This window comes from Balaenoptera ricei, chromosome 20 (genome assembly GCF_028023285.1).
Source record: "Balaenoptera ricei isolate mBalRic1 chromosome 20, mBalRic1.hap2, whole genome shotgun sequence".
Classification (NCBI taxonomy): Eukaryota; Metazoa; Chordata; class Mammalia; order Artiodactyla; family Balaenopteridae; genus Balaenoptera; species Balaenoptera ricei.
In genome coordinates, this window is record NC_082658.1 from 7,564,192 (window position 1) to 7,577,346 (window position 13,155).

At 56.4% G+C, this 13,155-nt stretch overlaps 1 protein-coding gene across 1 annotated transcript in view; it reads left to right on the forward strand.

Annotated features, from left to right (window-relative positions):
- Positions 1–2,287: 2,287 nt before the first annotated feature.
- MYO15B (myosin XVB) overlaps positions 2,288–13,155 on the forward strand; it is a 32,998-nt gene continuing 22,130 nt past the window's right edge. The window contains 15 exon segments of the mRNA XM_059908403.1: positions 2,288–4,326; positions 4,709–4,772; positions 5,005–5,114; positions 5,284–5,362; positions 5,661–5,783; positions 6,047–6,150; positions 6,295–6,358; positions 6,523–6,636; positions 6,758–6,919; positions 7,657–7,770; positions 7,884–7,942; positions 8,018–8,150; positions 9,258–9,353; positions 9,605–9,736; positions 10,495–10,620. Coding sequence (XP_059764386.1) covers positions 2,288–4,326; positions 4,709–4,772; positions 5,005–5,114; positions 5,284–5,362; positions 5,661–5,783; positions 6,047–6,150; positions 6,295–6,358; positions 6,523–6,636; positions 6,758–6,919; positions 7,657–7,770; positions 7,884–7,942; positions 8,018–8,150; positions 9,258–9,353; positions 9,605–9,736; positions 10,495–10,620 — 3,519 coding nt within the window.

Sequence of the window (13,155 nt, forward strand, 5' to 3'; positions counted from 1 at the left end):
CACTTTCAACTCCTTGCTCAAACCAGGCCTCTGGGCTGTGAGGGGCCCTCCTGGGTAACGTGAGTGCTTGCAGCAGCTCCACCCAGGTCTGAGGCTGGCTCCAGGAGATATGCAGAGAGGTGGGTATAAGGCAGGTACAAGCCAACTGGAGAGCATACCAAGGAAAGGGCCACAGTCTGGAATGTTACCTCCCCCACTCTGATTCTGGGTGGGGCTGCTGGTGAGGAGAGGCCAGAGTGAGTGGTCAGCAGGGGCACGGAGCCCTGCGGGGCAGGTCACAGGCCCTGGCTGGAGATCTCATCGGACTCCATCTTGGGTGCCCCGGAGCCCACCCTGCAGCAGCTGCCTTGCCCCGGGGCCAGCCAAAAGGGCTCAAGAATCCTGCCTGGGTTTAACTACAGTATAACCATCAAGAAACAGATCCACATCAATACAAAGATGGGTAAAGAATGAGAAAAGACAGGTCTCAGGAAAAAAAAAAAAAAAAGGCTGTAAGATGGAGGAAAGCTGCTTATTTTCACAGAGAAATGAACTTAAAAGACATTGAGATTTTGTCATGTTTCAGAGTGGCAAAAATGTTAGGTAACACCATGCCTCAGTGCCATGTTAAAATGGGTGGTCTCCTATCTTGTTTGTGGGAGTGTAAATTGATACAACCTCCATGGAGGAAAATTTGGAGCTCTCCAAATTACAAATACACATACCCTATGGCCCAGAAATTCTACTTCTAGGAATTGATTCTGCTTGGACACAGGTGGTGTCAATGTTGTTTGTAACTGAAGCAAAAGCTGAGATGAAGGCAGCATCCGTTTCAGACATAAAAGTCTGTTACCCTAAAACAATTTTAAAAAGTCAGTTATATTACCAGGAAAACAGGCTTATTCAAGAGCAGCAAAGAATTACAACACAGGATAGCAACTATGGCCAGCAACACACAACCCTGCTAAAGCAAAGGAGAGGAAACCTTTTTAGAGGAGAAGGGGAAGTTGGGAAAGGCTGTTATAAACAAAAAGACCATTGGAGGAAATTGGGAATTTGAAGTACAGTGGCTTTTCATTGTCTTAGTTTGACAGTTTCTCATTGGCTGAGCTGTTGCCAGGCAAGGAGAAAATCTTTTTTCCTCCAGCTGGCTGTAGTACAAAGTACATTTCTTTCCCTTGGGATCTGCATTCAGGTGGAGTGGTAAGCATGTAAGCGCTCCCCCTTCTGGCCTCTGGACTCCGTTTTAGTAAGGTTTCCCTTGATTAATTTTCACACTATCAACAAAGAATTGGTTAAACTATGGCACATTCACTTGCTGGATTACTATGCAGTTGTAAAAAGAAAAGAAAAGATAGTTATGTACTATTATGAAATCTCCAGGTTAATCTGTTAGATTGGAAAAAGCAGAGTGAAGAGCCATGAGCCAGAAAAGCTTCCACCTGTGCTCAAAGGGAAAAAGAATACTTGCTTTTCTCTGCATGGATAGCTCTTGAAGGCAATACAAGAAATGGGGGGCTTCCCTGGTGGCGCAGTGGTTAAGAATCTGCCTGCCAATGCAGGGGACACGGGTTCGAGCCCTGGTCTGGGAAGATCCCACATGCCGCGGAGCAACTAAGCCCGTGAGCCACAACTACTGAGCCTGCGCGTCTGGAGCCTGTGCTCCTCAACAAGAGAAGCCACGACAGTGAGAGGCCCGCGCCCCGCGATGAAGAGTGGCCCCCGCTCTCCACAACGGGAGAAAGCCCTCGCACAGAAACGAAGACCCAACACAGCCAAAAATAAATAAATAAATTAATTAATTAATTAATTAATTAAAAAAAAAAAAAAAAAAGAAATGGGTAACCTGGACTTCCCTGGTGGCGCAGTGGTTAAGAATCTGCCTGCCAATGCAGGGGAGGAGGGTGGATTCCCGTAGAGACCCCAGGACAAGGAGGACGGTTCTTCTGGCACCCCCTCAGCCCCTCCTGAAGAAGCAGTGAGGCGGGAGCAGAGGATGGGCCCCCTCGATTTGGCGTGGCGCCAGGCTGGCCTGGCTAGCAGCAACTCCAGGTGGCACGGTTGCCCTGTCCACGGCCTTTGTCCGCAGTTGCAGCTCCTCTTTCCTGGGCGGCCTCCACTCTATTGTTGGCCGAGGAGGTCAGGACCCGCAGACACCTGCATTATTGATGCTCACGCATAAGGCGGGAGATGCGGGGGCGGGTAGATTGAGCCTGTAGCCGCAACCTGTGTGATGTGCTGCCGAGGGCACCTGCGGGCAGCCAGCTCCTAGGGAAGAGGAGAGGAGGGAGACGCCGGGAAACAAACCATGGGCAGGAGCAAGGGCAAAACGCCCCAGCGCCCGGAGGGACCCGGGAGGCCGACCTCCGGGGAGCAGGAATCCGGGTCGGCCAGCGCCGACAGCGCGCCCAGCCGGGAGCGCCGACAGGGCCGCGGTAAAGCCCACGGGGCGAGACCACTCTTGGAGCCCTGCACCGCGGGGGGCCAGGAGACCCCCGGTGGCCGCAGGAAGCCGGCCGTAGAGGAGAATGGCGACTGCAGACGGCCGGAGGCTGAGGGGAGACGAGGCAGCGCGCGGCGTCCGAGATGCGGGCCTAAGGAGAGCCACAAGCCCGGGGACGGCCGTGGGGGGCGCCTGGAGGAGAAGAGCCTCCTCGGAGGAGGAAGGACACGCGGGCGCGACCGCCGCAGGAGAAGAGGAAAAGGGCGGGGACGCTCGGTTCAGCGGGGCCGCCATGAGACCCGCAGCCTCAATGCGGACACGTCGGATGGAGACGGGGCCAGCTCCTGCCCGGACAGCGAAGCCCGCGAGGCCCTGGAGAGCGGCAGCCAGAGCGGCGGGGCCCCAGAGCGGCGGCCCAACTCGGAGCAAACGGACATGGGCTCGGGAAGCACCCAAACCGGTCCGGAGTCAGCGCTGGAGGCGCCGAGAGAACGCCCGGGCAGCGACGGCCTGAGCAGCGACGGCAGAGGCGGTGACAAGCCCCCCGCCAGGCCTCAGAGCCCGGAAGGATCGTCGGGGGCGAGGCCCCAGGGAGAGACCGAGGATTCCGAGACTGCCACAGACTTGAGTCTGGAGGGGGCCGGGCCTGGACGGAGCCTACGGGCAGCCCCAGGAACGACAAGCGGGTCCACTGAGGCCGAAGAGGCTGACCCGGCCAGTAAAGCCGCGGCCTCCAGTCCCCTCGAGGGCAGCCGCGCGTGCGTTCCCCGGAGCTCGCGGGCTTCTCGAGACCCCAAGCCGGCCCGGGACGCGAGAAACAGTGGGGTGCAGACCGAGGCTGAGCCGAGGGGCCCCGAGCCCGGAAGAGCCGAGGCCTCGACCGCCCGGGGTCAGCGTACCCAGGTCGGAGAAGGGGTGGGGAAGGTGCAAGAGGAGGAGGGCGTAAGCGAAGCGGGGGCTGGAGGAGAAGGGTCCGGGGACCCAGCGCCGCTGGTCGCCCTGGTGGCGCTCGGCAGGCTTCGCGCTAGGCCCCCGCCAGGGCCCGCTCCCCAGTCCGCGGGTCCCTGCCCCTCGGGCCTCAAGGACCGGCTCCTGCGGGTGGCACGGGGCCTGGGCCTCCTGCGCTGGCTGCGGCTCCGGCCGCGGGCGGGTGAGGCGCGGGCGGCGGGCGAGGGGCGGGGCCGCGGGACGGGGCTGAGGCGCCGTCTAGTGCTGAGCCTGGCGGGCGTAGCTGGGCTGGGCGGGCGACCGAGGGCTCCCCCTGGTGGCGGCTCGAGTTCCCCGCAGGTTGCGGAAAGGCCAGCCCCCGACGACACTTCTGAGGATGCGGACCCGACTCCAGATCCCAAGTTCGCGGTCATGTTCCCCAGGATCCACAGGGCAGGGAGGACCTCGAGCAGCCAGAGCTCAGAGGAAGCGTCCGCGGAAGCCCCCGCTGGGGAGGGGCACTTTTGGTTTTGTGCGGGGGCTTCAGGGGACAGTGAAGGGCGCAGGGTGAGTGGAGAAGGGGTGGCCGGGCGCCGCCACGGCTCTCTCGGCCCGACTCTCCCCGACGAGCCCCCACTCGAGAGCGGCTCCAGCAGCGAAGGGGAGCCGGAGACCTTGGGAGCCGAGGCTGCGGTGCACTGGGCGCAGGGCGAGGAACCCCGCGAGGACCCTGGGTTTGGCACCGAAGCACTGCTGCCCCGACTCATCTTGGAGACCCGCCTGCGGCGGGAGAGGAGCCCGAGCCCCTGCGGGTTCCTGAGGGATCGATGGGAGCCGGAGGATGAGACCGAGGAGGCGCTGGAGAAGGACCTGGAGCTGAGCCTCGGGCCGGGCCTGGAGGCGCCACCCTTTCCCGGCGCCGAGGGCAGGAGCCTCGTGGAAGGCCTGGAAGACACCGAGGACCTGGCCCGGCTGCGGTGAGCGGGCGCGGTCCCAAACCTGCCATGCCTGGGTCACACTTGATCGTATCCCATCCTACCCCCGTTCTTTTATGAATTGTATCCTTACATGGGATTTTGCCACACAAGGTCGTCTGGCTGGAAGGGGCAGGTGAGGGGTGAGAATCAGGTGCTCCTTCCTTCTCTAATTGGCACAAAGCTTCCCTCTGGGTCAGCAGCCTGGTCCTGCTTGTAGCGCCCACGGCGCTGGTAACTTGTTGAGCAGCCGGACCCCTGTATTATGGACCAGCTCGGAGAGGGTGCATGACTTGGTGGAAGTGTCTCTGCAGCCAGTGGCAGCACTAACCCAGGATCTCCTTCTGCCCCCGACTCCCTGCTTCTCCACCCTGCTTCCCTACAGGCCGGTGTGCGACAGCTCCGTGCTGCTGTGCCTCAAGAAGAGGTTTTACCTGGGCCGAATCTATGTACGGGGGACCCAAGAGGGGATGGTGGGCTGGGATTCCCTTTCCCCAGGGATCAGAGGGCCCTCCGGGCACCCCTGGAGCTTCCCCCTCCATCTTTCTCCTCCCTGGGCTGGGTGCTGAACCCTCTCTGGGGTCCTGCAGAGCGGGGAGGGGCCGGGGGCATCAGAGCGCCACTCTATTTGCATCCCCTGCTCCCTCCATGTTCTGATGAGACCTTCCACTTTCCTCCCAGACCTTTGGGGGGCCCCTCCTGCTCGCTCTGAACCCCCACCGGCCCCTGCCTCTCTTCTCACCTGAGGTCCTGGCCAGCTACCGCCCTAGGAAGACCCCTAACACCACCCCGTATGTGAATTTGCCCCACCAGCCCTCTGCTCACCCCCAAGTGGCGAAGCCCCAGCATGTCCCATTGACTGAGGTCCAGGGCATGGCAGGCACGACCTGCCTACGCCCAGGAGACCCCGGATGCCCATCTCTGGTAACCTTCTCTTCTGCTTCCACCCTCCTCCCCCAGACACGTCTTTGCCATCGTGGCAGCAGCCTATAGCCTGTCTCAGAGCACTGGGCAGGGCACCTGCATCCTCCTGAGGTGAGTGATGGCTGCCCTGCTTGGCTGAACCTTCAGGCCACACTGAAGGCCGGGAGGAGGGGGGATGTGAGGTCTGCATTTGAAACTGCCTGTCTGGCCCACTGCTGGGCAACAGCTCTGGACTTCCTAAGGCTGTGCCCCTTGAATGAGGCATCTTGGGGACTTTTTTCTGTTTGGTCTCTATGCCCCAGGTCTATGTTTCTGCATTTCTGGGAGTCTCCTTTAGGGCAGGTATCACTTCCAGGTGGGCATATCCCCACTTTCGGGCTCAATGGGGTTGTCCTCTGTGCCCCTTCCTGGAGACCCTGCCAGCCTCTCCCTCCTGCAGTGGGCACAGCGGCTCTGGGAAGACAGAAGCTTCCAAAAAGATTGTGCAGTTCCTAAGCAGCCTGGAGCAGGAGCAGACAAGGGGCAGAGGATGTCAGGTGAGGGGCAGCTCGCCATTTCCCAGGGATCCAAGGGGGACCATCCTACTCCTTTGGGCCAGAAGGGTGGTCTTCAGGCCTCTGGCTTCTCCTCCGGGGCAGCCCCAGGCATTGCCCACTGCGGGGGCAGGGAGGGCTGGGGTGACTGACCCCCTCCACGGACCAGCAGAGCTCCCAGGTGCACAGTGTCCTCGGCTGGGATGCCTGATCAGTGGGCACCACTGCTGCTCCCAGGGATACTTGAATGCCCCTCCCCCATCCAGCTGGACGACGTGCTGCCCATGCTCAGCAGCTTTGGCCACGCCAAGACAGTCCTCAATGCCAATGCCAGCCGCTTTGGCCAGGTCTTAGGCCTCTGCCTGCAGCAGTGAGTGACGGGGGTCCAGGTGGGCAGGGTCACCCATGATCACTTTCCCTTATTGGGAACCTGAGACTGCTGCCCTTGGGTCCGGCCCACGGTGGGTCCCATTCTGAGCGGGGGCCCCCCTCACTCAGTGTCCTGTGTCCACAGAGGGGTCATCCTGGGAGCTTCTGTGTCACATTATCTGCTTGAGACCTCGAGAGTGGTGTTTCAGGTACGACCTGGCCCGCTGCTCCCAGAGTGGGAAAGAGGGAGGGGCCACTGTGAGGGGCTGTGGTCCCTCAGCCCCCAAGCCTGCCTTCCCCAGGACTTGTCCCTGCTCCCCTGGGGCACAGGACCAGGCCGTTGCTCCCCCTAAGCCAGTCCTTCTCCCCTGAGGCCCAGGCTGAGCGGAGCTTCCATGTTTTTTATGAGCTGCTGGCGGGGCTGGACCCCATGGAACGGGAGCGGCTCTCCCTACAGGGGCCAGAGACCTACTACTACCTCAACCAGGTGGGGGAAGGCCCCCTCGGTGCTGGACAACGGGGCCTGCCCAGGGAAGGGTCTGAGGAGAGGGAAGCTGCGGGTGGCCAGGCCCCGACTCCTCACCCCTCACCCCTGCTGTGCTCTGCAGGGCCGGGCCTGCAGGCTCCAGGGCAAGGAGGATGCCCAGGACTTCACGGGACTGGTGAAGGCCCTGCAGGTGCTGGGCTTGTGCTCCGAGGAGTTGACTGCAGTCTGGGCTGTGCTGGCCTCTGTCCTGCAGCTGGGCAACATCTGCTTCTCCTCTTCAGAGGTGAGCTCCCTCTGAGACACTGGATTGGTGGTGGCTTGTTTGCATCATCAGGGCAGAAATAACAATGCCAAACACTTGTGTGTAGGAGACAGTAAAGCCCCGGGCCACCATCAGGGCCTCACCACTGCCCCAGAAAGCAGGTGAACTCCCATCGTACAGATGAAAAAACTGAAACCGGGGTCTTCTGCATCTATACCGATCCTGTCCCACTAAACTGCCACCCTAAGGAGGATAATTGGCATTAATTGAGCAGCTATTATGTACCTGGCACTGTGTAGATCACTCTACATATATTTTCTTTTCTTTTCTTTTCTTTCTTTTTTTTGGCCACACCGCGCAGCTTGTGGGATCTTAGTTCCCTGACCAGGGATTGAACCTGGGCCCTCGGCAGTGAACGTGCAGAGTCCTAACTGCTGGACCGCCAGGGAATTCCCTACATATATTTTCTAATTCATTGCTCCCGGCAACACCATAACATAAAAATTGTTGTTTCGCCTTTAACAATAAGACAGTGGAGACTCGGAGAAGGAAAGAGACTTGTCAGGGCCGCCAGCTAGTGGAGAGGTAAAGTCAGGATTCACACTCAGGCCCTCAGACTCCGGAGCCAGCTCCTACCTGCCCAGATCTACCTTTGGGTAACAGGGCCCCTTGCCAGGCAAAGCAAGGCCCTGCCCCTGCCCCATGGGAAGCAGCCAGTCCGCAAGCAGAGCTCTCCCTGCTCCCTCCCGCCTGTCCAGAGGGAGTCACAGGAGGTGGCTGTCGTGTCCAGCTGGGCTGAGATCCACACGGCAGCCCGGCTGCTGCGGGTGCCGCCCGAGCGCCTGGAGGCGGCTGTCACCAGGAGGGTCACGGTGAGCTCGGGGGTCCTGGGGAGGCGGGGGCCTGACCAGTCCACCCGCAGGCTTGGGGAGCACTCGTGTGGACCTTGGGCCTGACGTACCACATGCACATCCTCTGCCCTCAGGAGACGCCCTATGGCCAGGTCTCGAGATCCCTGCCCGTGGAAAGTGCCATCAATGCCAGGTGGCCCTGGGGACAGGAGAGAGCTGTGAGCAGGCCTGGGCCCTGCTGCACGAGGCTCACTCACCATGCCCGCAGGGACGCCCTGGCCAAGGCCCTGTACTCGCGGCTCTTCGCCTGGCTTCTGAGGAGAACCAACGTGCGGCTGGCACCCCCCAGGGAGGGAGGCAGCGTGGCCACTGTCACTGTCATCGACGTCTACGGCTTTGAGGTCACCCCTGGGGGTGGGGCCCAGGACGGGGTGCCACCGTCATCCTGGTTATTTCTGGGGACCCCAGCAGCTTCCCTTTGCGGGGACGTTCGTGCGCTGCTTGCCTTTCTGACCGTACGATGGTCCACGAGACAGCTGCGTGCTCCGTAGGTACAGCCATCTACCCTATGCAACCCTGACGTCGGCTCTGGAGAGCTCTGCCTGCTTGGCCTTGCAGAGTCTCACAGGAGCCTTAAGACAATGCAAGACCCTCGGATGGGTCGGCCTCGCCTCCTGTGTACCCAGAGGAGAGGGAAGAGAGGGAATCCCCCAAAGCACGCTGAGGTTTTCATAAGTTCTTCACCCCTTTGCAGAACATCCTGTTTCCTCGAGGCAGGGAGGAGGGGCGAGAGCAAGAGGCGGTGGCCCCCACCTCAGTCCTTGGCTGGGCACTGTTCCCTGTCCCCTGCTGTCTCCTCCTCTCCAGCGTGTCCTTGGTGACCATCCACTCTCTGAGGAGGGGGATGACCGTTGCACCTGTGTGTGTGCGTGTGTGCATGTATGCACGTGCGTGCTCTTGTGTGTATTTTAGAACATGTCAAAACTCTGTGCAAAGCTACATGAAGCGGGGGCTCTGCTGGGCTTACTAGGAAAGTGCTGAGGGGCACAGAGGAAGGAGCCTGTAATTCCAACAGGAGGGATACTGGAAGGCTTCTTGGAGGCGGCAGCCTGGAGCTCTGCTTACGAGGATGTGGCATTCTGATAGCCAGCGAGTTAGGCTGTAGCAAGAGGTGCCTTCTAGACCACAGGATGGCTGTGATCAGAGGCCCGAAGGCTCACAGTGGTGCTGAGGCAGAGGGCAGGGGTGTGGGTTGTTGGAGGGAGGAAGCATGATTGAGGCTGGGATTGGGCTGAGGCGGCCTGCACGCTGTGCCAGGATCTTTGGACCTGTCCCTGGAGGAGGCAGCATCAGCCCTAGGGCACCACTCCCGCCTAGTGCTGGGGAGAATGGGGGCAGCTGTGGGAGGGGGATGAAGGGCACCAGGCCTGTGTGCTAGCCCCCCGACCAGCTGCCCTGTGCCCCCACCTCGTGTGGGTGCCCACCTCACTGCCCACGCGCCCCCCCAGGCACTGCGGGTCAACGGCCTGGAGCAGCTGTGCAACAATCTCGCCAGCGAGCGCCTGCAGCTCTTCTCCAGCCAGATGCTTCTGGCCCAGGAGGAGGTATGGGGAGCTGGGCATGGAGGTGGCAGGGGGACACTCAGCTGTTTCCCAGAACAGAGGCCATCCCTGGTAAAGAGAAGGCACTACACCGAGAGCTCTGCCCCAAAGCCCCCTTGCTATGGACCGTCTCAGTCCTTCTGAGCCTCAGTTTACTCATCTGTAAAGTGGGAGGGCCATCCCTGCTCTGGCTCAGATGAGGTCCCCCCATGAACATGGGTGGTCTCTGTAAACTAAATGCTGGCTTTTCCCAGGAGGAGTGTCGGCGGGAGATGTTGCCCTGGGTGCCCATCCCCCAGCCTCCGCAGGAGTCCTGCCTGGACCTCCTGGTAGACCAGCCCCACAGCCTCCTGAGTATCCTGGATGCCCAGACATGGCTGTCCCAGGTGAGCCCCCAGTGTCGGGGACAAGGAGTGGGGGCCCTGGTGGCCAGGCCAAAGCCAGCAGGAACTCCCAGGGGAGCAATAAAGTGCTGAGGTCCTGGGACCCTGCCCACAGGCCCTCAGCACAGTTTGGGAAGGCAGCGGCCAAACTGGGTTCAAATCCTGTCTCTGGGTGATCCTGAGTGAGATTCCCGACTTCTCCAAGAGTCCTCGCTGCAGAAGGGGGACAATTGTGCCTGAGGGGCAGGGTTGTGGGGGCTGTGCTGGCCCCATGAGGGGCTTGTGAGGGTTTCCCCAAGTATTTGTTGTTATAAGTTCCTTAGCACTTTAAAATAATCTCTTACCGGATGGGTTTTTAAAAGTATCTTTGAAAGACTTGTTCAGAAACACATGTAACTGTGAGACCAGACTCCCAGGAGTGATTGCTAAATCTGCCTTAAAGTTCCCCCAGCCCCATTTCTTTTAAATGATTTCATCAAGGATCCTCTAAGCCGCCAAATCTTATTGACTGAGGTATACAAGGCTACTGTGTTTTTTTCTCAAATGGGAACCAGTTGTTCAAAATAGTCCCTGGAACAGAAGCTGTGCCCTTTATAAGGACTCAGATATGGAGTGACTCTTCCTAAAAAAGAAGTTTGGGGACCAAAACCAAAGCTCACCTTCTGTTCAGTGCCTGTGGTTTTGGGGGGCAGGGGAGAGAAGCACAGTCCCAGCAGGGGAATGGCACCTGCAAAGGCCTGAGAAGCTCTTCCTCTTATCAGGCCACGGACCACACCTTCCTGCAGAAGTGCCACTACCACCACGGCGACCACCCGCGCTACACCAAGCCCCAGCTACCCCTTCCCATCTTCACCGTGCGGCATTACGCTGGGACCGTCACCTACCAGGTATCAGGGTGAATCTGTGAGGGCAATGTGACCCTGGGGAGTCACCTGACGGGTGAGAGGGGTAGGTGTGGGGAGGCCCCTTCCAAGGCTTGGCCATCTGTCCCCACCTGGGCCCTTGGCCTCACCTAGTGCATGACTTACTGAGTTCTGGGTGGGCATTATGGGGTGGGGAGGGTCAAGGCCTTGGGACCCTCCAGACCAAGAGGGGCAGAGTGTATGCATGGGACCTGGCTCTGATAACCTCAGGCAGTCTACTTCTCCTTCTGAGCCTCCATTTCCTCATCTGTAAAATGGGAATGGGAGTCCATCCTATAGCATTGTCCTGAGGATTAATGCAATTACATGGAAATGGCGGGGCAGGTGCCTGGCAGATACTAGGTGCTCACTGAAGGGATTCTCCTCTCCCCTTTATGAGTTTCATGACTACTGCACACCTACCCAGGAGGAGAGCTGCTGAGGGGAGGGGGCCTGGTTTAAAGGCTAGGACCAGGTGACTGGTTTGAGGTGGGGCAAGTCAGGTAAGGCTTCCTGGAGGAGGTGACATGCTCTGGTTGTAGAAGAAAACAAACAAACTACACAGGAGTTATCCACACGTGAAACACAAGGAGTATATGTCAATTATACCTCAAAAACAAAAAATCACATCTAAAAGAAAAAAGGAAGAAACAGAAGGAGATTGACTAAAGAAAACTATAAAATTGTATTGAAGGTCACAAAACAAGACTTAAAAATGGAGGGGAAAGCCACATTCCTATTGGAGAGCCCTATATTGTTCACTCTTTCCCAGTTAATCTAGAAAAGTCATATAATTCCAGACAATACTCCAATGGGGCTTTTATGAGAGAAGGAGAGGTGAATTTTAACAAAATTATTCTGAAGTATTATATGGAAAATAAATGCATGAGAATAGCTAATAAGATATAAAAAGCAAATGATTATGGAGGAATTTGCTCTATCAGATATTAAAACATATTTTAAAGCTCTAGTAATTAAAAGAGTATGGTATTGATAAGGAGCAGACCCATCAATGGGACAGAATTGAAAACCCAATAAACAGACCCAAGAGTGTAACAAAGAACTGGGTATGTGACAAAGGCGGCCTTTAAAAAAATGTGGTAAAATATACACAACATAAAATTTCCCATTCTAACCATTTTTAAGTGTACATTTCAGTGTCTTTAAGTACATTCACAACGTTGTGTAACCATCACTGCTGTCCATTTCCAGTACTTTTTCATTATCCCAAACAGAAACAACTTACCCATTAAACACTAAGCTCCAATTCCCCCTTCCTCAGACTCTGGTAATATCTAATCTACTTTCTGTATCTATAAATTTGCCTATTCTTATGTAAGTGGAATCATAACACACACACACACACAAAATCCTTATGTGTCTGACGTTGCATTAAGCATAATGCTTCCAAGGTCCATCCATGTTGTAGCATGTGTCAGAATTTCCTTCCTTTTTATGGCTGAATAATACTCCGTTGTATGTTTAGACCACATTTTGTTTATCCATTCATCTGCTGATGGACATGAATTGTTTCCACCTTTTTGGCTATTGTGAATAATGCTGCTGTGAACATGGGTGTACAAGTAACTGTTTGAGTCACTGCTTTCAATTCTTTTGGGTATCTACCTAGGAGTAGGTTTGCTGGGTCATATGGTAATTCTATGTTTACCTTTTTGAGGAGCCACCAAACTATTCCTCAGTGATTGTACCATATTATAGTCCCACCAACAATGTATGGGGGGTTCCAGTTTTTCTACATCCTTGCAAATACTTGTTATTTTCCGTTTTTTAAAATTATAGTCATCCTAGTGGGTGTGAAGTGGTATCTCATTGCGGTTTTGATTTGCATTTCTCTAATGACTAACGATGTCAAGCATCTTTTCATGTGCTTCTTGGCCATTTGTGTATCTTCTTTGGAGAAATATCTATTCAAGTCCTTTGCCCATTTTTGAATTGAGTTGGTTTGGGGTTTATTTATTTATTTATTTATTTTTGGCTGCCTTGGTTCTTCGTTGCCACGCGCAGGCTTTCTCTAGTTGCAGCGAGCGGGGGCTACTCTTCGTTGAGGTGCGCGTCCTTCTCATTGCGGTGGCTTCTCTTGTTGCGGAGCACGGGCTCTACGCGCGTGGGCTTCGGTAGTTGTGGCATGTGGGCTCAGTAGTTGTGGGGCATGGGCTTAGTTGCTCCGCGGCATGTGGGATCTTCCTGGACCAGGGATCGAACCAGTACCGCCTGCATTGGCAGGCAGATCCTTAACCACTGTGCCACCAGGGAAGTTCTGAATTGAGTTGTTTTATTTTTTTGTTGTTGTTAAGTTGTAGGAGTTCTTTACATAATCTGGATATTAAACCCGTATCTGATATGTGATATTTTCTCTTATTTTGTGGGCTGTCTTTTCACCCTCTTAATACTGTATTTTGATACACAAAAGTTTTTCGTTTTAATGAAATCCAGTTTATCTATTTTTCCTTTGTTGCCTGTGCTTTTAGTGTCATATTCAGGAAATTATTGCCAAGTCCA